At 40.6% G+C, this 25,514-nt stretch overlaps 1 protein-coding gene across 1 annotated transcript in view; it reads left to right on the top strand.

Moving 5' to 3' along the window:
* The first annotated feature begins 4,506 nt into the window (after nt 1–4,506).
* The window catches only part of atxn7l1 (ataxin 7-like 1), a 38,326-nt gene continuing 17,318 nt past the window's right edge, over nt 4,507–25,514 (top strand). Inside the window, 5 exon segments of the mRNA XM_034131405.1 lie at nt 4,507–4,575; nt 5,355–5,417; nt 14,531–14,635; nt 23,517–23,715; nt 23,915–24,321. Coding sequence (XP_033987296.1) covers nt 4,536–4,575; nt 5,355–5,417; nt 14,531–14,635; nt 23,517–23,715; nt 23,915–24,321 — 814 coding nt within the window. The 5' untranslated portion in view covers nt 4,507–4,535.

Below are 25,514 nucleotides of genomic sequence, written 5' to 3'. Positions count from 1 at the left end.
GGCGCCCTCTAGTGGTGGGATAGTGGTTATTGAAATGTCTGGACAAACATAACTAGGATTATGATTGGCTAACTATATTGGCTTGTTATGAATGACACTGATGAGGTGAATCCATATGAAAGTGTCACTGATTTTCCTCAGTAAAGTACAAGTTAGATATATTAAACCTGAAGAAAAAGACATTTCCACAATAGCAGAGATTACTCGTGAGGTTACTACAACATCCCTATCATACTTTAGAACTCAGAAACATCCAATCGAGGCTTTTTTATAATATATAAAACGATATCTAAACGTATTAAGCCACCTAGTAATTTATTACTTCAAGCTAAAGGACAAAACATGAATAATCTCCTTCTAAAACAAGAATTTCAACAAAGGAGTCATGTTTTCTTGTCTTTTTTTAACATGTTGTGTTAAAACATCTGCAATCCAGTGGTTGTAAAATGACCTTTTTACTATAACTTCACAAAAGTACATCCAGTATATTCTTATCACGACATGCACAGTGCATTCTCATGGTACTTAATATGCGAGAGTGTAAATCCGTAGAGAATACTTGATTGAGATTTTGACGACCTTGATTTATTAAGACTAAACTAAGGTACCAAATGAAGGTTAAACACTTCCTTGATTGTTGTTTTTAATGTCCTTTTTCAATTCTTTTTCATCACTTTTTGCATCAATAGCAAAGCAACATGTTTCCTCCTGTTTAAGTTTAGGGTGTTTTATAAAATGTCACTTTTTTTTTGTCTTATTTTTAGCATATTTAGATGATTATTTGAAGGAATATGAAGTTCTGATTTTCTTTTTATGATGTTTTATCTTTTGATATGGTGATAAATAATGTAAATGTGATGATGTATATTCATTTAACTCTGTGTTAAGTTAAATGGATGTGTGTGTGGTGTACTGGTTATGCCTCTGCATTCTTATAATCATCATCAAACTAGCTATAGCTTCGTCAATGATTCCTGTGCATTCAACCTGCCAAACTGAGACACTCTGTGACATGCACAATTTCTATGTACCTTTGTTTTTTATCAATAAAAATTAATGATTTTTTTTCATAAGTCTGTAAAGTGAACGTCCTGTCCATCTAAAATGTGTGTGTTTGGATGTAGACACTTTACACTCCAGTGCGTGTGTTTGTCTATCCTTTTCCTGTCATGCCTCAATATGGAAGCCAGTTAATTTAAAGGGGACCTATCATGCAAAATGCACTTTTGTACGTCTTTTATACATGAATATGTGTCCCCGGTGTTCCAGGGAACTCACCAAGTGTCAGAAAACACAACCCTCTCTATTTTCCTCCATACCCAAATCTCTAAAAAAGGGGCTGCAACGGATCTGATAAAAACTGATCCAGATTTGAACACTGTCCTGACGTCAGGACGGTGGCGCTACGGCTATTGGGCCAACTCCACCAATCAGGAGGAGACAGCCACGGCCATTGCTGTTCGAAAGCGATGGAGACACTGTAGTACATATGCCAGGCCAGTAGATGGTGCTGTTCTCACTGAATCTGCCCTTGCAGAGCAGAGCTAAAAAAAGTGCAAATTGAGCGAAATGAGGCATGGCTAAAATGCATGATCTGTTTGGTATTTTGAAAACAGAAACGTATAAATATGCCTTATATAGGTATGGCCCTACAATATATCATTTAAATATACCATGATAGGTCCACTTTAAAATAATTTAGCTTAACCCTCCTATTGTCTTCGTTTCCCCCTCCCCCCCTTACTTTGGTGTTCACGGTCAAATTTGACCGGTCCTGTTTTAACTGCTATTACACAAAAAACATTAATCATCACCAAATTTCATTTAACACCCTTTCAAACTGTACATATTGTATCAGACTACTGGTATACATGAACAACTGCAGTAAATATACAAAGAATAGACACTGAACATGTATTGCCTGTGCCAGGTGTGATCCATGTGGGGGGATGGGCACATAAGAGCGGGAAATGTGTCAAATTGTTCTGTGTGTTTGTGTGTGCCAGGTGTGATTCACATGGGGGGATCGGCACATTAGGGGGGGTAACACATCTACAGTATGTGTGTGTGTGGGTGTTGGTGTGTGTTTTATCTGATCCGGGCGGTCATTTTTGACCGGGAACACCATGGGTGTTACAAAGTTGACTAAATCATCCAAAATTCAACGAAAGTGGTGATCAGCAATTGTATGTTCAAATGTCTACTGTGAAGGATATCATAAAAAAAAAGTTATGATTGATGAAAGTAGTAAATCGGTCAGATTTGACCCGAAGACAACAGGAGGGTTAATCATTAATTCACATTTGCCCCTAGCCGTGTGTGAAATATATGACTTTATGGTGCCAAATATATAATTTTGAACTATTTAGAAGGTTAAATCAAAAAAGTGAGAGCATTTGAGGACATTTTTTTTGACAAACATCCGTTCTTTTGACTCTTAAAGTGATGGAAAATATATGCTTCCTGTTGTGTCATGTGACCTCATGATCACTGTGCGGGAAACAAACACAACACTGAGTCAGAGTCATCGTTTGTGTGTGTGAAAGAAGAGAGAAAAGGGAAGTGCACTGGTGTGTGTGGGTGTGACAGAGGAAAAGACAGGAAGGGTTTAACCACAGATTAACATATAAAGTGTGTGTAGACTGTGTATGTTGATTTGACATGATTTGAAACAACAGTAAACATTAATCAAAGTAATATCCGTGCTCTGGTTTAACACTGTCATTTCCTCTTTATCTCCACCCTGCTCTGGTCTAATATCATGGGATGTAAGCATCATGCAACAGACCTAAAGATCGGTTTATCTGTTGAACAAAAGTCAGATTTAAGTTTGTTCAGTATAATCATAATAGCAGAAATATTATGATCTATTGACATGTTTCCTGTAAAAAAACGAAACCATGCACCTCCCCTCCTGACTTTGCACATTGCACTTTAAACGCAGATTCTGTTTTCAGCCACAAGAGGTCCACGTAGCGCTGTTAGCTTGACCTACTGAGCCACTTTGAGAAGCTCAGCATCCTGGGACAGTTTGTTTCAGTGACCTCAGATTAAGGCATGTTTTAAATTCACATATAAATGCAAAATGTGATGTGTTGACTCCTTTGCAACTCCCTGGCAATCCCTAATAGTACTGTACTTTTTAGACTCAAAGTAGGGCCCAATATTCATATACTTGTTTGGTCTAATAAAATAAAATACACTTTTCGGGGTATACAATGTTAAATGACCCTATTTTTATAGTAAAGTCCCATAATTGGTCCACTAAATACTGCATATGCAAGTTCATTCTCTTTGGTATTCTACTTAAAATTGTGTTAATGCATTGGAATAACTGATGGAATAACATTTCAATATAATTAGGTCTTACATGATTAAATGTAACACATACAATGAATTGAATGATTGGATTGATGGACGTAAACATTTTGTTATTATCCAGAAAAAGCCAGATGGACATGTTTAGCCCTATCTTATGCTTTATTCCTTGTCTTTGTGATTGACCGGTCCACCTATGCCTATTGAATTACTGACACACTCACACAACAACACAGACTTAAGAAACCACTGTTGTTTAATAACACTTGTTTGCAATATGTAAATTAGACAAAAATATATTACGAATGTTACTTGTAAATTGGAATAACTTTTCTATTTTTCAAATATTATGTGCATGCCCTTAGGCTAATAGTGTTTTATTTTGTGTCTCTATCTTCACTTAGCTGTAACAATGTATGTATGCCCTTATGTGGGACGAATAAAGGAATTCTGATCCCAATTACCCAATGATGTTCCAATAAAAAGATAATGTTTTCTCAACTCAACATAATGTCACCTTGTAACTGTCCAACAGAGGGAAATCTGTAATGTGCCCACAGTCTGAACTTTTGAACCCCTCAGTAGCTCCCTGTCTGTCCTCAACCTCTCAATCCTCCGGAAGTTGCCGAACAAGCACGACGTACACCGAGCATGACGTCACTATATCTGGTTCTTTCGTTTTTCGCCTGCTGCGTGCGAAGGAGAGAGAGAGAGAGAGAGAGAGAGAAAGCGAGAGAGCGAGAGAGCGAGAAAAAACGGCTCTCAGCAAAGCAACAAGAAGGAAGAGAAATGGCGACACTGGATCGCCAAATACCAAGTCCGGATAGCTTCCTGTGCGAGCCTTGGTCTTCCTTCGTCACCGCGGCTAAATTACGTTTTGTTGACAGTAAGTTTGCACGTCGGTAGCCCTTGTTGTTTTTGCGGACAAACTGTGGTGAGTCCAACAACTGTCTGTGATTGAGTAGAGTCTGCAAAGTAACTGTCAAAAAATACAATTATGAAATACCATATTAATATGTCGCTTGAACAGTCGAGAGATAAGCTTTACGGTGCATAGTTCGTAGCACTGGTGTGTGCAGTAATGACATTTCTCAACTGTGCAGGATGTAAGTTTGTTAGCTTTGACAGCTTCACTCATTTGGCTTCACTTTCAATAGGAAGCCAGCTCCAGTGCTAGCTAGCTAATAATGCTAACTGGTAGTCAGGCTCGGACCAGCATGGCTCCACTACGCATGGCCCCAAAGTTTGTTGTCAGAGGTGGGAAGTAACTAAGTACATTTACTCAAGTAATGTACTTAAGTACAATTTTGAGCTACTTTTACTTTACTTGAGTACTTCCATGTTATGCTACTTTGTACTTAAACTGTCCTACAATTCAGAGGTCAATTACATGTATTTAATACCTTTAGTTACTTTACAGATTTGGATTAATAATGTGAAATATAATCAACTCTTAAATCAGACTTTAGTTCCACCTGGAGTAAATTCACAAGCTACCCTGCAGTATACAAAGTCATTAAAACGAGCTGCACCTTTACCAGCTTTGATAACACTTTAATGATCAATCATTATAAAACATATTCAAAGATTCAAAGGTTTTATTGTCATATGCACAAAGCTACAGTGTAGAAATGGCAATTAAATTCTCCTCCAACAATGCAACAGATATAATAAAGTAAAAAGTAGTGCAAAAAGTCTATATACATGTCAATAGAATATGAAATTAAATCATGTAATTAACAATTAAGACACAATTAAATACGGTTTATTGCGGTGATAACTATTTATATAGATTAGTATATTGCAAGATGACAACAATATCATATATATTATTCTGAGATGGACCAATCTGCAAAATGAGTATTTTTACTTTTGGTACTTTTAGTTATTTTGATGCTAATACTTTTGTACTTTAAGTTGAGTAACATTTTGAATGCTGGACTTTTACTTGTCCTACACCATTGTACTTCCAGATCTTGTTGTCAATGCTCACCTGCTTATTTGTAAAGTGTCTTTTGTGTTTTCTTCTGACGCAGACTCGTCCTCGGATGACAAACAGATTTACTGCCAGGGTAAAGCCGTGAGGCTCAGCAAAGAAGGTAAGGAAGTGAGAAAACACACTAGCGCTGTCACTGTCAACACCATGATGCTCTGTTATTGTTTTGTTCTCTGCAGCCAGAGGTGTCATTTACTCTGGGGACACAGGGACAACACTTCCTGACATGGCTGATATTGTTCAAATAACTATTTCAAAGCATACTCTGTAAAGAAATGCTCTGAAAAATAGCTTGCACCAAGAAATAAACTAACAAATAAAATACATTAAATGCTATCTTAGTATAGAATAATTAAATGGGCATTGTCATTAGCTAAAAACAAACAAGCCCCGTGGCGGACTGGCCATCGGGACGTTCGGGACGAATCCCGATGGGCCGGTACTGAAGTGGGCCGGTCGGACGATGTAGGCCGCCCCCGTCAACAATTTACTAGCGGAATTTACTTGCGGTACCGAGGTGGGCCGGTCGGATAAGTCACTAGCACCCCCCGTTGACAATTTACTAGCGGTATTTACTTGCGGTACCGAGGTCGGCCGGCGGTACCGAAGTGGGCTGGTCGAGAGTCCCGGGCTGATTTTTAGTCCCAGTCTGCCCCTGAACAAGCCCCTTGCTTACTTATTACAAAATGATGAAAACACATGCATGCACTAACTTCAAAAACATCTTGACATACTGTAGATTCTTGTTTTTTCCCAATCTTGGAAATGATCCATTCTAACCTCAAACTGTTCAAACTAAATTCTGTTTAACCTCCTCTCACTGACTGCGCCTCATACATACTTTTAAATGCACGTGTCTAATTGGGAAACACATTACTGGGAGTGTGTTTGAATTAGAAAACTGTATTACAGTGATCACCGTGTGTCTAATGATTAATTTCTACATGAATCTACATTTTGCCCATTAAAATACAGCATCATAATTTTCCATAGCCTAAGGTGATGCATTCAGATTGCTTGTTCAGTTTTATTGTAAAAGAGTGCGAGGAAAAGCATCAGACCCCCCACCTTTAGGAAGCTGAAAACCGGAAAATTATTAGAGTTGTTTTCACTTTAGTCCTAATCAAAATAGTTGCAAATGTAGTTTCTCAATTTACAAATCAATTAACTTGCTAATTGTTTCGGCTCCCACTGAGTTTCATTAGAAATAAAACATATTAATGAGTATTTTCGAATCATCATCGGAGATGTACAGTAACCTGAGATCACTAGATGTTTTGTGTCAGGCATGGTGAAGGTGTTATGTTGAATACTTGTTCGACTGCATACTAGCAATAATAATAACTTAATCCATTAAAGGTGGGGTAGGTAAGTTTGAGAAACCGGCTCGAGATACACTTTTTGTTATATTCCATGGAATGCTCTTAACATCCCGATAGCAATGAATATCTGAAGTGCTTTGACAAAAAATCCATAAAAAAATGTCATCTGTGGAAGCCGTGGTACTGTAAAAAGCACGACCAATCATTTGAGCCGGCCCGGCTAAAATAACTGGATGGCCTACCTGCCTGTCAGCCTTCCATCTGTGCACAAACCAGGGGCGGACTGGCCATCGGGACGTTCGGGACGAATCCCGATGGGCCGGTACTGAAGTGGGCCGGTCGGACGATGTGGGCCGCTCGGATAAGTCACTAGCACCCCCCCCCCCGAGATAATTTACCGAGGTGGGCCGGCGGTACCGAAGTGGGCCGGTCGAGAGTCCCGGGCTGAGAGTTGTAGTCCCAGTCCGCCCCTGGCACAAACTGATCTCGTGCCCTCATTGGTCATGTGCGCGTTCGTGTGTGTTGGAGGAGGGGCTCTGTAAGGAAGTGGCAGATTTTTTCCAGCTGTGTATTTTCAAATTCTAGCGCACTCGAGCTGGTTTCTCCAAAATTACCTACCCCACCTTTAAGTACTTTTCAAAACAAAGTTACAAAGTGCTTTTCATGGATTCAAAACAAGCTGTTCAGGCCGTAACAGAACATGAGGTAGATAATCCCCACCCCACCCTGTAAAATATACAACATTTCAACAAATGCAACACTAATACAAATCGAAAAAGAAAGTAAAAACAAATAAAACATGGAGTAGTGGCATTAATAGTATAATTACTAGCGATTGTGCTGTTGGAAAATAATTCAACACAGCTGGAGTGCAGATATGTTTTCCGTATTGTAACTTTAGGCTAACTGATCCATAATCTTTGGATACGTTACATTATTTTATAGATAAGTCAACTAGTGCTTTTACTGTGGTGTGTTTTTGTGATAATTGGTTTATGTAGTGTGTGTTAGACTTGTAGGACTCACCCTTAGTGCATAAAGCTAGTTCAAGTCTGTCTTATTTACTTTACTGTGTTGCTTTTGGGTGAGAACATATTATAGCCTGTATATCATGTACACGAGGAGGGGGCTGTGGGGCACCTCCACCCAATCTAGTGACGGAGCCAGAGGAATTCCTCCACATCTCACCGTGTATAAATACCTACAGGATCATGCGGCGCACACTTGAGTCATCCCTGAGAGTTTGAGAACACACACACACACACACACACACACACACACACACACACACAGCGGGGGAAACTCTTTTCACTCTCACTGGTCAAATACCAACCTCCCCCCCTCCCACACACACATGCCTCATCATCTCTCTCAGAGCCAAACCGGAGCGGTGTTTCCAGATTTGCTGCTCTGTTGGCAACCTGAAACTACGGCCCGCTGACACACACACACACACACACACACACACACACACACACACACACACACACACACACACACACACACACACACACACACACACACACACACACACACACACACACACCCTATAGCCTCACAAACAGGGAAACACGTCTGAATTTTTTAATTTGTACACTTGTATCCAGCTGAAAGTGATTCATCGTAGATTTAAATATAACATTTGACACTTCGGTGCACACATATTTGTACTCGTGAGTGTGTGTGGTGCCTGACATGATTAGTATCCATTTCTTTTTCTCACTCGTCCACGTTCACAAAGAGGAGACGATGACAACCCAACAGCAACTCTGTCGGGCTGGACTGACAGCCCCTGTCATCATCTCACTACAAATAGGCTGTCATGCTGCTATTTATATGATAATCACTGTCTTTATTATAGGGATGGAAACCGTCAGGAGCACGATGCTATCACAGCCATGCTTTAGGTGATAATTAAATATATATTCACCTTCATTGAGTGTATCAATACTATGGAAACCAGCTGAGGTGCTGTATGTCTCACTAGTATGATAAAGATGTCTAGAGTTTTTCATTTCAAAATCAGAAACTGATTAATTGTAGGTTTACACATATGAGGAATTTGCCTTAATGTATGTATGCTCATCCAGAATGCAGCAGCTCGTCTGGTCTTCAACCTTCCTAAATTCTCCCACACCACCCCGCTCCTCCGCTCCCTTCACTGGCTTCCAGTAACTGCTAGAATCCACTTCAAGACACTGGTACTTGCGTACCATGCTGCGAATGGATCTGGCCCTTCCTACATCCAGGACATGGTTAAACCATACACCCCAGCACGTGCACTCCGCTCTGCATCGGCCAAACGGCTCGCTGCACCCGCACTGCGAGGGGGACCCAAGTTCCCATCAGCAAAAATACGTCGGTTTGCTATCCTGGCTCCAAAATGGTGGAATGAGCTCCCCATTGACATCAGGACAGCAGAAAGCTTACACACTTCGAGCAATAAAAAAATAAAAAAACACACTTAGATACTAACTAAGCACTTGTATACTAACTAAGGACTTATATACTAACTAAGGACTTATATACTAACAAAGCACTTATATACTAACAAAGGACTTATATACTAACTAAGCACTTATATACTAACAAAGGACTGGCTTATCTAAAGCCAGTTGAGTAGCACTTGAAATGGTTTGGCTCAATGAAACCTGATGTACTTATATGATTCTGTTTCCTTCAAGTTTGTATCTTCTTGGTCGAATGCACTTATTGTAAGTCGCTTTGGATAAAAGATATACCAAAACAACTACCTACAGTATAATATAAAAAAATACTAATAAAAAAATAAATATATGTATTTAATTTATAATGCACTTAACTGCATCAAACAGAAGGGAATGTACCACTTGTTGAGGTATGGCACAATACTAGCCCTTATAATACATGTTTGTTTCCTCTGGTGTTGGAAACCTTTCCACAGAATATTAGCGTCACTGCTACCTGGCAGACGATTAAAGATGACTCATTTAATAATGTGGTGTCTGCTTTAAAATGATTCCAGCTCAAATTACCGTGTCGACGCTTGAACTCAGTCAGACATTTTCTTTTGTTGTACTTCTTACAAATGCCACTGAGCAAGGAGGTGTCAAGATCTATGTCGCCTAGATCTGCATAACAGTGTAAAGTTTACATTAGAAAACTAAAACAGTCCAAAAATACATTGGTAACTTTTGATTAGTTATATGTATACATGTTGTTTTTCTTCATGTTACGTGAAAGTGGAATGAATACCACTTTAGGAAAATGTAAAAATGAGATTTTTCCAACATTTAATTGACAAAATATTGAATCGATAAATCAAACCATGGCTCAAGATTGTAGATTGTGAACATAAATGTAAGATTTAGCCCTAAAAACTGTTCATATACTGTCGGGAAAGTGTTAAAATAATGTGTATAGATATACGTTTGGAATGAGCTTGTCCTTGAAGTTGATTTAGTCCGTCTACAAGTTAACATTTTGAAATTCATATCAGTAAAACCATTCCCTGGCATGGATTTCATTTTTCATCCTGGCTTTTATACTTCATAATCGTATGATTCTGACCTTGAGAATAAATGGGGCGAAGGAGGTTTTGACTTCTTAAACGACGATTTCTTGATCATTACCCAGCACATTTGTTCAGCTTCTCCTTGTGACAGACATGCTGCAGCCTTTATAACTACTGCAGTCAATTTTCTCTTATCAAGACAAGATGGATAAGAAACCTTCTGATTGGTGGATGACCGCTCTACCTCCTCGGCCGAACAGTTTGTAGGTCTCCCGCCCAGCTGCTAATAAGCTTGTTTACTCTGCCAGACATTTTGGTGCAGATCCAATAATTATCTGGTGTGCCTGTTAGAAAATCAACTGAAGCTGTAGCCCGCACCTTCCTCTGGATCTGTTGAAACGGTAATTAAATTGGATGATTATAGGTCATTTCATCAGAAAATGTTACCGTGTTATTTCTTCAGTTTCAGTTTCAGCACGGCAGATAACCTCGATGTCTTCTTTCTCCATTTCAAACCCCTTTTGTTTACCTGTAAGTGTCTAGACTGCTTCTCCTCAATGGGAAGCTGATTTACTTATTACTCTCAATGTACTCGGTGTCCAATGATTGATTGTCTCAGTAGCTCTAAACATGTGTATTCACCAGTGACGGATGTTTCTGGACTTCCTTTTCAGGCCCGTCAGTCATTTGGCAGCGTGTGGCTGTTGGCTGGAGAAACACACACAACTCCGGCTGCAGAAATAAGCCTCGCACTTAAGTTTGCATTTGACTTGGCAGACGCAGAGGAAATTGCATTCTTGCTTTTTTTCTTCCGTCATTGCCAGGTTACGTTTTAGCCTGGCTTTCCTGGTAGTTTGTTAACAAAAAAAAAAAAAGGAAACGATAACAGGTTTCATGTGTTTGGGCAGAAACCACTTGGCAACCCTGCAGCATTGTTCTACTGCCTACGTTTACGAAAGTTATTAACCCTAACCACTTCACAAGCTGTTGACTGCAATAACAATACTTAAAAAACGGTTGTCACACACAGCCACACCTTTCCATTTCTGTTAGTATCATAGCTTAGAACAGGCCTTAGATAACTTACAGTCAAAAGGCGCCATACAGTATGTGCTCATTTTCAGGTTCATATTTGTATTTAGTGTCTCTAATGTGACATTTTTTTTTTCAAGATTCAATGCTTTTATTGTCATTTGCACATTAGCTACAGTGTAGATATGTCAATGAAAATCTCAGGGCACAGGCTCTTCCAACAGTGCAACACAATACAACAGATACAATAGTTAAAATAGTGCAAGTAAATACAAATAGAAATAGTGCAAGGATAATTATCCCGCTTATTACATGGCCACATTCTCAACAAAGTAACGACATGACTCCCAATATTAATTGAAATGTTTTTATTGATTTAAAAAATAGTTGTATGTATTGATTTAAATTGACATGAAAAAAAAAAAATTTTGACATGAAAAAGAAAAATTGTCCGTTGTTACCGTTTGAAATACGTAGCAACTTCAGGAAGGCGGAGCTTTTTGGTTACAGATTTGAAAACATCGCTGCTTGCTTTTAAAAGTAGCACAAGTCATTATGTCAAACCTTGGAAAGTATCTAGATATCCCTGCCCTAATGCCAAAGCAACTGGCAACTGAATATGTTTTGCGGTTTGATGTCTATGTATGGACCGCTGCGTAAAAAAGGAGGGTTTCTGCCCCGTTACTTCTCCGCTGTTTTCTTGTCGCTCTTGTCTTGTCAGTTCGAAAAGCAAATTGCATTTTCGGCCAAACTGTATACAGTTAAATCGACCGAACTTCTTTGTGCAGATGTGAGCGTCCTTAACAACGGTCAATAAGTCCTTGACAGCGGTCCGTCTGTTCTGGATTAACAACGTGTCAAGTGTTCTGAATTGACCAATCAGAATCGAGTATTCAACTAAGCCATGTAATAAATACAAGTCATTGGAATATGATATATTAGATAAATAATTTGTAAGTTGCAACCAGATACATTTTATGTACATTCTTTCAAAAGTTCAGGTGTTTAACAGTCTTATGGCCTGTGGGATGAAACTGTCCCTGAGTCTGGTGGTTTTAGAGCTGATACTGGAGAGAACCTTTTTTTAAGTCAAAAACAAACTACCAAAACAGATTTTGGTCAGCAAACACAAACATTCAGAGAGTCTGCATTGTGGCTTGAATCCTGCTGCATGCTTGGAAATTATAGGTCGGAAAAATGAGTGAGAAATGCTTTCCCTTTCTGTATTACGAGGTGAACTAGTGCAGACTGATTGAGTACAGCTGCTCGAGCGCTAACTGCAGTCCTTATGAGAAAGCCTCTCCTCAGCAGCCAATATCAGTTTTCAATTTCCTCGCTTTACTCAGCATTCATTTCAGTATTTAGTTTCACACTCACTGTTTGTGTTTCTGTGCTTGACAACTTCATGCATGAGTAATGAAACCAACTCTGACCTTTTGCAGTATGTACACAAGCACAAGCTCACGTTGTCTACATATTTGTAGATCTGCTCTGACCGTTAGTTACCTCACAGATCTGGTTCCTACACACACACACACACACACACACACACACACATCATCTCTTTGACTTCCGAAACGACAGAAAACCCGCTAGCCATGCAAGGTCATGACGACACGCAGCCACATATTCTCTATTTGTGCCCTTGCGAGCGTTCACACACACTTCTAAACACACACCGCCTCCCCACAGTGAGTGCTTAAGCCCTGTGCTAATCAGTTCTGTGATTTCTGTCAGCAGAGCTTGTTTGGGTTCAGGAAGATTAGGTCTTCAAAGCTTAGCCAAAAGACATTATAGCTATTTTCCATATTTCTGTCCAAACTGTCTTCTGTAACACAATGTTGCTGTATGCTAGCTAGAACACAGGATGCCAGCATGTATTTCAAATGATCGTCTGTCCCTTTTCCCTGTTATGTGATTTTGTGACACATCTCTATCTGGAAAGAAGCTCCAAAGCTAGTTGATAATTTGAGCATCACTTGTTTCTAAGTCTGGCAGAGTTTGAGATGCTTTTAGCATAATTTAGGTTTATGTTCAGCATGTATACTTTTTATTTATTGTTGACGCTAACTTGTATCATTGGCGTTTGGATATATTTTGGTCATGTTCTCAAATAAGCAATTAAAATAATGATAGGCAAATGTCCTTAAGTTTCTTATCTTTTATAGAAAAAGTGATAATTCTGGAAAATAATTGCCAAAATGATAATGAAAATAATCTTGTTTTTCTTCCCTAAAGCTGTGAATTGATAAATGAATGTTTATCACAGAAGGTTCTTAACCTAAGTTAACAGGGGATAATACATGGTTAAAGACTAAATGTCGTTTTTAAATGTAGTCAGAAGTAGGGCTGTACCCGAATATTCGTTCATTGGAGTACTATTCGGGTTTCAATTTCGTTATTCGTTTTTTCGTTTTTTTCCCGTTCGTTTTTCAAATTGAATTGATTGAAATCTCCAATATCAACGTAAGAGCTTGTGCCTCTTCGGGGGGGTGCTAACACTTAACCATAAACATTATAGTTTACTTTCTCCGTCTTTATATGTAGATATTACTTTTCTCCGTTAATCTCCGTCACGTTGTTTCCATAGCAACAACAACTGCAAAAGCATGTCCATAAATAGGAAGCCAAGCCAAATTACACTTAAGACATATACAACTGCAACGAAAGTAACAAACACAATGCGATATCCTTTTCAATTTCAAAGAACACAAATTGGGTTACATTAACAAATAACTATAAAACAACAATACTGTAGAATAACTAAATGAATGCCGTGAATACACCGAAATACACGTGTTGAAGCGGTTCGCTGCTGATTACCATGCCCCCCCCCCCCGCGCGGGCCGAATATTCGCTGCTGATTACTACCGAATATCCGGAGCCCGAAAAATGGTAGTCGGGACAGCCCTAGTCAGAAGCCAACCAAGAGCATTAGTATACTGTACAATGTACTGTATGAAGAGAGCTGCTTATTCAACTAACTGATGACTTGATTGACAAAAGCCCAATCAGCAACTTAAGCAAAACTGTAAAAAAAGTTTTCTGTTTTCAGCCTCTTTAATTATGGAGAGTTCCTGTTTAACTATGTTTCTTATATAAAATTAAACTTGAGATTTTAGACTGACAAAAAGACATTTACACGTTTTGATTTTGAGAAAACTGGGATGGACATTTTCAATTTTTTTGACATTTTCTAGACCAACCAATAATTAAAAAAGATAATTACCAGTTTAGCAATAATGACGTAATCAGTAGTTGCAGCAATGCCTGAAACAAATCTTCCATCAGACCTTTCTGTTTGCTGACAGTTTTGCATTCATCTCTAAATGTGCTCTCTTCTCTTCCTGTCTTTTTTTTTTTTTTTAGAGATGCTTGTCTACAGCCAGCTTCCAGCTCTGGAGGATTTTTGTCTTGTTGTCTGCCATGTCTGCGATCAGGTGGTCACCCCCCAGGGCATCCTCACACACTACGGTAACACACACACACACACACACACACACACACACACACACACATATACACATATACACATATACACATATACACACACACAAGCACAAGCCTTGGGCTACCTCCTGTTGTCACATGGATGCAAGATCAATATTTATGCCTGTAGAGCACTTTGAAACATCGTCTACCTAAAACTCATCCTGTATACCAACAAAAGACACTTGGTTATACATTCTAACCAGAGTTTCCGTTAGCCGGTAATTACCGGACTGTGACCGGTAAAATATGCTGAAGACCGGCAAATCTAAATCTCTCCGGTCAAAATGTCCGGTCAAAAATAATTTCCCCTTTGCATCAGTTGCGCCACTTATGTGACAGACAAGAAGAGTCAATACGCTACATGCACAGTCACTTCCTTTCTAATGTCTGACATTTAATGTGGGGAAAGACATTTATCCTCCTGAAGGGGACATTTTGACCCCTCATGTAAACAAATGCTTAATGCTGCATGATGCTGCGCTATACTTTTTCCTGCCACACCCCCGTTGCCAAGCAACGCTTTGATACGCAGGCAGTCATATCATTAGCTAGAACTAGCTAGATCTGATCGATATGGACATAAATGCGAGTGAAGTATAACTGGACGCGAGAGAGAGAGATCAGAGAGCAGATCAGCTGCTGCTGAAGGAGACACGCAGCTCTGCATGATCACAGCTCCGCCCGCTGTGACGGACCGGTGAGCGGAGCAAAACACACACTTCAAGTTAGACCTAACACACTTAGCTAGTTTATCTATCTCTGGAACATGGCGAATACAGTCGCTGTTGTGTCTGTATCATGTTGTTGTGAGTGTGGACGGAGCAGATACAACGTTAGCTTAGCCTGGTCGATCCGATCTCCATTCAGAAAACATGCATTTTAAAAGGTTTTTCGCCTGCCGTCTGTCTGCACACTTGTCAAAGCATTAATTCATGGTTTTTACTAACCGTTACCAGTATGTTGTTACTTCGGCATCATTTTGAAACGTGTATTACAATTAAATCACGGTAAACTATGTTCATTTTGTTGTAGTTGGTTTCTACCACAGTATATAGAGGGAGGGAAAGATTATTATTATTATTTATTATTCCCGTGTTATTATCTAAAGTTACTGTACACTTTTGAATAATGTAGTTAATATAGTTAAACATTACAAATCTACATCCATATGTTGAACATCTGAGTCGAAAGGTACTGTTTTTCAGATTTTAAGGCAACAGATATTGTTATGCAGAACAGAAAAATCTAAGTGGTGGTGAAAAAGTCTCTAAAAAACAATGATTTTAGGGCCAATAAACATACAATACACACATGCACTGCTGACCTGCCAACCATGTCTCCTACAGTATTACGTTTTGATACAACTGAACTGCATGCTCTGTTAAATATCAAGGGAGTTTTAAAATTGTAGTTCATGATTTAAATTGAAACCACCTGTAGTAGGATTACCATCATTTTATAAAAAGCAATATTTGTTGCCATGGAGACTTTAATCTTCAGCAACAAAACGATCTATTTGAGATGTGAATCAACAAATGTAATTTAAAAAAAAGTTAGATTTTGACGTGTATGAAGTAGGTGGTATTCATCACCACTTTAGAGTGTTTGTTGTTGAAGTGGATCTTTGCTCTGATTGGCCCTCTGCCTTGTCCGTCTACCTTTTTTTGTTTGTTTTTGATTGCGGCTCCACTGCCCGCAAGCTGCTGCTGCTGCTGCTTCCTTCTGTTGGAGGCACGTGCACCAGCCCGAGTGTCACGCTTAATGAACACACACACACACACACACACACACACACACACACACACACACACACACACACACACACACACACACTTCTAGAGCAGAGAGAGATCTGCTGGATTGGTTGAGTGCACACACATTCTCACTTTCTGTTTCTCAGTAGAAAGAGGTCAGTGGTATTGTGAGGCTCGCACACACTCATAGACTCCTGGCAGGCGCTGTTATTTCCCCCCCCTTCCCCTCCACACCCCTCCCTTTCGCTGGCAGCATTCCTGCTTTCTGACACTCACACAGTCGGGTAACAACAGGTCTAAATCACGCTCGTGCACACACACACACAGAGAGTGGTGGAAATCTCCCGAGAGCTCCCCGTAGCACACAGCTATCCCCGGGCTAACGGTATGATAACAAGCAGGCCCTGTAGTGGACCATGCTGACTTGTTAACAGTGGTGTAAAGTAACTAAGTACATTTACTCTACACATTTGAAGAACTTGTACTTGAGTATTTCAATGTTTTGCTACCTTGTACTTCGACTCCACTGCAATTCAGAGGTAAATCATGTACTTTTACTCCACTACATTCATTATTTAGCTACTTTACAGTTTTCGATTAATGATGTGAAATATAATCAACTTTTACTTGTAACAGAGTATTCCTCCACTCTACTTAAGTACAAGATCTGAGTACTTCTTCCAGCTCTGCTTGTAAGCATGTTGTGTGTGTGGATACATTTATTGTCATTTTAACTGTGACCTTGAGGTCATACTGTCACATCAACGTAATTCCTAAACATTTTTACACGCTCTGTATCATGACGTGAAAAATGATCCTACTGCTTTTTGAGTGTTTCGCCTCGAGGAAGTCAGGATTTCTTTATGATGTTTTATGCATTTCCTCCCATTGTTACTCATTCCTCATGTTTCTGTAATATCCTCACCAGCATAGTGTCATTGTCCCCTGCTGGGGGCTCTACTTTAAATGCTGTCACACTGCCTTTTGATTCATTGCAACGGCCTTGTATTTGTGTGTATCCATCATGGGATCTGCTTTCATGCTTGACCTGTGCGTCGAATCAGCACTGAGGCCCCACACACACACATACACATCCACATACACATACACATACACACACACACACACAGAGAGGGGGTTGGCTGCCTCAGGGGTCAGTGGCTCAGAGTTATCCACGCCCAGTTTGCTGCTCAAGCTTTGGTGTGTGTGTGAGATGGAGAGAGCGATCAGAACTTAATCTTGGACCTGTGCTGGATGGATGTTTAATATACGCCTAATGTTCAGTTCAGAAAGGTTAACACATACCAAGTTTTAAACCTCAGAGACTCGCTCCATTTAGTGGATTTGTTTATTTAAGTCTCCTTATAGTAAGGAGAGCTTGTGTATTCTTAGCATAAATGGCCCCTGTGGGATATCAAATAAATCTCTCACACTGGAAGTGCTCGCGCCCATGAGCCTGTGAAGAGAACATGTGCAAATAAATTGTTCTTAACGCCTCTGGGTTAACCTCAAAGTTCATTATGGAGAGATATGGTGTTATAAAGATATTTATTCAATTAAAATACATGATTTTAACCAATATTTTAGGCAATGTTAGACAATTATTAAGACATTCTTCACCTTTAAAGAAGCACTATTATGTTTTGGGGGGTTTTCCCCTTCCTGTAATGCGATATATAGGTTTTGGTGTGTGTAAATGGTTTGCAGCAGCTAAAATCCCTGTGTTTCTCTCCCATACACTCCCCCTCCCCCCCTAACTGAAACGCCTCCATTGGACTCCTATGTTTACTTCCGTAACATAGTGACATCACTATATAACACTCGCGCTTCAATTGGCAAGGGCTCCAACACATTGTATGTGAATTTCATCTCCAAGCGGTTGACCAGTCACAACATAGCCAGCTAACCAATCAGAGCAGACTGGGCTCTGGTTTCAGACAGAGGGTGAAAAGAGGTGCTGCAGCACAGGCAGTATGAGAAGAATAAAGAGCTTTTTGAACATTAAAGCATGTTTTTGATTGGATTCACATTCTTGTTTTAGAACGTCAATAATTGTTGACTTTCGGACGCTTTGAAGTGAAACAATCCTTACGCAGCCACCACTGGAATCTACTCATTCAAATAGTATTATACTAATAGCATAGTGACATTATTCAGACTGAATAGATGAGCCCAAAATAATCTGTGCAGCATTAAACATTTTGATATAGACTTTGAACTTTATGAATGAAGCTTTGAACTCTTTGGAGTAGCCCCGGTAACAACTGATTATTTCATTTTTGTGTGCAAGTCGTGCCTCTGAAGCTGTGTGTTTGCATGAATCAGTACTTCATGCCGTGTTCAGATATCTCTGTGTTTTCCTTCCACTTCTCTCATCTACTACAATATCTCCTCTCGGCTGCTGGTGGCCTGCTGTGTGTGTGAGCGAGTCGAGTGCATTGATGAAAAGCCTGCTGATGTCTGTCCTCCATTCTAGCTTTTCCCTGTAGTTGTGGGTACATTGAGCTCTCAGGCAGGTCCAAAAAATATCAGTTTTATTTATTATTTGGCTGTTTGGGCTCCTGTCTGAGTTTGTTGTTGTGGTAAAGTGTGTGTGCTTGGGCTGACGTGTATTTCTTGATCTCACTTGATGATTATCTTGAGAGTTTGGCCCTTAACCTCAAAAGTTAGTTCTAGTTAGTTTAGTGTACTGGTGGTGTTGCTATTATGTTATCATTATCACGTTACGCTGTGTGTGTGAACCATTTGCAAAAGTTCTATGAAATTAGAAAGCCAGTTGCCGCTGACAATTCCTATAATGTTAAATAAAGCTTGATGATATTTTTGTGTATTTAATCGTTTATAGGGGACAATGGACATTAATAAACATTGCAATATATAAACCAGAGTTAGCTAAGAGGCTATTTTTCATCTGTAGTCCCTGAATGTTACAGTCACAGTAAAAACAATATTCCAGACTCTTACATAATTATATCTATGCAACAGAGCAATTGTTTGCAACTTGTCCATGTCACCCCTCCATGCTTTGTCTGATTTACATTTGTTGGCAAGGTAATGTTTCTTGATTTTAAAAAACAGTATATGTATTAAATGTCTTCTTTTTCTCTTACATTTACATAAGAAATACACCTAAAGTACCAGCATCCATTTACTATTTGCCAATATAATCCTATTTTCCTTTAACTAAGCACATCTAAATATCTATATAGAATATTCCTAGATACTTATCCTAATGTTCTCATATCTGTTTCTCTCTCTCCTGCTCCTCGATCAATGTAAACAAACCCAGCTGAGCCGAGAGCCTCTGCTTCCTCATCATGCAGTGGCTCCACCCACAGGAGGACTCAGCAGCCAATCAGCAGCCAGCTGGGCTCTGGGCATTGCCATAACGACAGGCAGGCAGGCAGGCAGGCAGGAGGTAGTAGTAGTGAGGTGCCCTTGTGGTGGAGTGGCTTAGTGACCTTTCCTGGGCTTCCAGCCATTTATTGTAAATCGCTACGGTTAGCTTCCAACTTAACACAGGATGAGCTCAGTTACAAAAGCAATATGTATGAGCCGGCCAAATAAGTTGTTTATTATTAACTGGATATACAACAATAATAGCTAGGAATGGTTTATTAATTCTCGTTGGCTTACAATTTAACCTGCATATAACTATGTTGTTTTAATTGTACAACTACAGCTAAGCAAACAAGGTCATAACCTAATGACTAGAGCATTAAAACAATGTTTGCTTTTGTATTCAACTTTAAAATAACAGTCACAGGAATCCATAGAAAAACCTGAGCTTGAAAAGTAGGTCAAAGTAAAGGGTCTATTTAGTTTGGGCAAAGGGCACATCTGTGTCATATTTCGTCAGATGTATTATTTACCTTGCCTGTAAAATAAAAAAATCAGAAAATAAAACACACACGCGTACGGTTTACCTAGTGTATAGCTGCAGTACAGCTTCATGTAACTGTTAGGTAGGTGTGTGTGAAACTGAGTGGTTAAAAGAAGTGTGATTTTTAATGTGTGAAATGACGACTGTTGTAGATGCATACCTGCAAATGTGGCACTGGACTTTGATCCTGTTACTCTGAATACAGCTGGCTCACCAGTACTCTGCTCGCACTGGCCTATTTACACACCTGCCACACACACACACACACACACACACACACACACACACACATTCTCATAATCTAATAATGCTTGCAAAAAAGTCTTGTATACAAATACTGCACTGAAGTACACAATCTACATAGCATGGAGAAAAACACACACTTTTAGTTTACAAGTTCTTAACTTACGTATACTTCACACACGCACAAACACATTTTAGTTATTCTAATCTATGCCAACGCTAATCTCTCCAATACACACACAGACATTGTACACACACTCTCCTTCAGTCACCTGCAGCACACTTCCATGTGCACTCATGCACGGTGAGCAAACACACACAGTCTGTCTGCTCTTTACTCTCTGCAGCAACAGGCTACTGTTAGCGGGCTACTACTACTACTACACTCATTAACTGGGTTGTACAACATTATGACACACACACACACTTTTAAACACACACAATCCATAATGCTGAGCACTGACTGAAGCGTGACATCAGTGCTACTTGTTCAGGAGTTTGTTTTACACCCTTTCTAAACTGATACTACTGGTATTTTGTAGCACTTGGCTAAAGGCATGATACCTTTGAGTTGATGTTAGCACTGCATTCAAGGATTGACATTATGGGAAATGCACTTATTGGCTTTTTTAAAGAGAGTTAGAAAAGAAAAACAACACTACTCGTATGTCTGTGTGGTAAAAAATGAAGCTATAGGGTGAAGACGGTTAGCTTAGCTTAGCACAAAGATTAAAAAAACAAAAGGAAACTGCTAGCCTGGCTCTGTTTGAGGGCAAAACTTCCTACCAGAACCTCTATAGCTCACTTATTAGCATGTTATGTTTAATTTACTTACTATGTACAACAAGGACAGTTTTAAAATGACACCTTCTTGGGGTTTTCTGAGGCTTTCTCCCTACTTTTAGTCTTTGTGCAGAGTGAAGCTAACCTCCTACTGACTGGATACATATTTACAGACATAATCTAACTCTCATTGTAGTTGGATTCTCCCTTTCATCAAACATAATAAGGGGGAGAGTTCCATCTGCTTTGTGTCCCGTTTGGCCCTCAGATGACAAGATAGTTAGATATTCGGTAAAATAGAGGGTTTTGGGGACATTTTTCTCCATCATGGATTGAGGGTTCAGCTGCTAGCTTTTTGTTGCGCGGTCCAATTTGCACATGTTACTATAGGGAGACATTGCCTTGCTTCTTCACAGTCTTCCTCCCATGTCTTCCTCAGGGATATCCGTGTGGATTTATGTGCTCGGTTAAATTGCTGTTGCTGTATGCACGGATGCAGACATGTGCTATGTAATTATGAGCATACTGTACACAAGGGCAGTCGCATACTTGTGTTATTTTGTCCGGGAATGTGTATTTATTGTATTTTTCCAAGGCTAATATTAATGACCCGGGCAGAAATAGCTACCAGGAGGTCTTCATAGGGACATTTAGCATATTCTACCTGCTTTTCAGAGGTGTATTTCAGCATCTCACGCTCTGGTCTGTTTGAGTTTTGCATAGTATCAGCAGACTGGAAAAGCAGCCAAGCACAAGGGCAGGTCTCATTATTTACCTAGAGAAGCAGCTGCTGGATAACAATCACTAACGTAGGACTGTGCACATGTTGGAGCTAAATGTTACATATCATTTGAAATTCACACTTTTGTCAGCAAATGAAAACACTGTTTACCTCACCTCCTTGTGTGTTTATGACGTGTGTCCCCCCCCTCTGTCTTTATTCAGGTAGCTGGGGTGTAGTTTCCCTGTGAGACAGTCAGAGAGAGACAGACAGTCCTGGACCACTCCCCCTCATTTCCTCCCCACCCTTCTCCCACAAAGACATGCATAGCAAGAACCGTAAGTGTGAGCTCCTCTCCTCTCCTCTCCTCTCCTCTCCTCTCCTCTCCTCTCCTCTCCTTCTCCCCCCCCCTACACCCTTGTGATTGATTCCCCTCTTTGCCCCCTTGTTCCTGCATCCTTTCCCCTGTGTGTTCTGATCAGATCTGGGTCAAAATGTGTTTATAATAGCTGGCTCTTGTTTGAACTTTCGCACGATAACAGATTGGGTGGCGCTAATCACACAAGGACACTTCAGATGGTGTCAGGCAAGATGCTAATTAGAGAGTAGAGAGAAGTTCACTAAATTGATTTGTAATCATTTTTTAGTGGCAAGTCTTTGGCACAGATTTGTCTCCTCTGTGTTACAAGAATTCCATCTGGCAGAAATAAAGAAGTTGCCCTCCAGGTGCTAATTGGATGCAAATCAGATTTTTTTTTTTAAAGTACCCAGATCCACAGAAGTAGCTACTAGCAATTATAAAACCTTAGCTGTTGGTCATATTTTTATTTTAAACATCAGTACAGGCCCAGAATGTCACAATCAGTGCCTCCCTGCTAGCAACACATGATCTTGATACAAGCAGAGTGTGTGTTACTGTTACACATCTATGTGACCTCACACATTTATTTGTTCAAAAAAGTGTAAGAACACATCACCCCAGTTCTTAGATCTCTGCACTGGCTACCAGTAGCTTACAGAATCGATTTTAAAATTGTATTGCTAACTTATAAAGCATTAAATGGTTTGGGACCCCAATATGTGTCCGTAATGCTTCTGTTACGAGCCCCCCAGAGCTCTGAGATCATCGGGGGCTCAGAACCAAACACTCCGAAGCTGCTTTTTAGTTGTATGCTTCCAGAAACCCTGAGGTGTTCACCAACGCCGAGTTATTTTAAGTCGAGGCTAAAAACACTACTTTTTTCAGCTGCTTACCCAGAAGTATTTGAACACCTACCGTATTTACAATGTTGTCGTTAAACTATTCTGTATCTCTTTTTATGCATGGCTTTTATGAATCTGTTATTCCATCTAGTTATTTATTGTGTGCCTTTTATTATGTCTTCTTATTAAGTGTTAATGACGATGTAAAGCACTTCGAATTGCCTCTGTGTCTGAACATGTGCAATATAAATAAACGTACCTTACCTTACCTTCCAGAGAAGCGCCACGGCTCCCCCGCCCCCTCCAGGACCCCCCTGGTCCCCATGAAGCCAAAAGCACCTGCGGTGACCCCCACTGTGGTGCCAAGTCCCGGGGACACGCTGGCCTTCAGGGTCCCCAAGGAGTACCCTCACTCACGCTTCAGCAAGGCGCCTCTGGCCGTCTACCCACCGAAGGGGGCGCGGAACAAGACATGGTGGGCACATACTTCTTATTTTTACATCCACAATTTTTTAGGGATCTTGTGTCATGATGCTTATGCTTCTTCAAAAACATTTGGCTTCAGAGTGTTTGAACTTGACCCCTTATAGTCAGCTAAACAAGTCAACCTGGACTAGACTCAACTCTTTGGTGGAGGGCAGCCCAGGTGTTAACTCCTCTCTTCCCGTCTGCAGTGTGTCCCTCCCGGTGGTGAGCCTGGAGAAGATCCCCTGCCTCAGCCGGGGTGACCCTTCATCACATGTGCGCATCACCTCCTCATCCTCCTCATCCTCCTCCTCCTCTTCCTCCCCCTCACACCTCCCTCCCCCGGCCTCCCAGCGGTCCAGCGAGAAGCTCACAAACGGTCGCGGGCCGCCCACCCCCTCTCCATCCTCCTCTGCGGACAGACGGCCCAGTCCGGCTCGCTCTCCTCTGGACAGACGGCTGCCCTCGACCCCCTCTCCTTCCCCTCTGGACCGTAAACCCCCCTCCTCACCGGCCCCTTCCCAACGCTCTGCCGCTCTGCCTGTGACGTCGCTGTTGGAGAAGAAGCAGCAAAATGGGACGAAGACTCCCTCCAGGTCGCAAAAAAGACTCTCAGGTCAGTACTTAAAAAACGTCTGGTTAAATCCTTTTGCATGGAGTTGCAGTTTTGTTTTACTTTCATACATATACCTGTAATATTCCAAGTTTTTTAGCAAGTTAACTTTTTACTGATTATTGGGTGCAATGCGGTCTAAACTTGGAGAAGAAATGTGGAGCGTTTAATAATTGAATACTTTTCATGCCAGCTGGTTTGTCATCTGGATTTCTTGACCTTGAGTCACAAAACTGATTCTTTAAATGTTGCAAGCTGATACAATACCAAAATATATAGGACACAAAAATAAATCATAATAAAAACCACAAAACAAAAACGACGACGAGGAGAGGGAATACAAAAATCTTTACTTTTTAAAGGCAAACTCTGCTATAAGAGTTAAATATTTCTGACTTGAATTACACTTTTAGGGTTCATATCAGTGTTTCCGCCAGACCAGGGCTGAGAGAGAGCGACCACCCGTCTTGAGCCGTCCCTTATAGATACCATCTCTTTACGTTAGTGAGCCGGATCATTTGGCTCGGCTCTCTTAAAGCGCCGGCTGTTCCGGCTCCCAAACGGCTCCCAAACGGCTCTTCATGTTACCACAGTTGACAAAGGAGCCTCAGTTTCGCCGCTGCGAGACTCCGGCGCTCGCAGCTCACGCGCGTGCTCCACTAGCAACCCCCCCCCCCCCCCCCCCCTTGCTCATCGTGTCGAAATCGCGCACGTTCCGTGTTGCCCTGTGGCAGGCACCGCCGATGTCGGGGAAACTATCTTCAATACTCCGAAAAGAATCCCACCAGACTCCTTCGCCCCTCCAACAGAGGGATGTCCTTCTCCTTTTTCCTTTTTGTCATTTCAAGCTATAAAAAAACTCGATCTTCTCTCGAATTATAATTTTTTTTGGACCCCGGCGGCTCGAGTTCAGGCCGTTCCGAGCTGAATAAGGGCGTCAAATGACGGCAAGACGCCCCCCTGGCGGAAACGCTGGTTTATATGCTTTCACAAACTCACAGTAGGGGGGTTAGACTGTGTGTTTTGGAAAGGGTTAGATGCCTTCCTTAAGTTTTAACAGCTTTTTTTCCTTCTCATTTTGACTCTGAAAAATGTCCTTTTTAAGCACATCTAGTGGTCATCAAGTAAACGTGTGTATCAATGAAGTTAAAACACTCTTGATGGATGCTTCAGGTCTTCGCTGTCATGTTTCTCCT

The sequence above is a fragment of the Trematomus bernacchii genome, unplaced genomic scaffold (assembly GCF_902827165.1).
Source record: "Trematomus bernacchii unplaced genomic scaffold, fTreBer1.1, whole genome shotgun sequence".
In the NCBI taxonomy this organism is placed as follows: Eukaryota; Metazoa; Chordata; class Actinopteri; order Perciformes; family Nototheniidae; genus Trematomus; species Trematomus bernacchii.
This window is presented reverse-complemented; position numbering and strand designations above follow the sequence as displayed.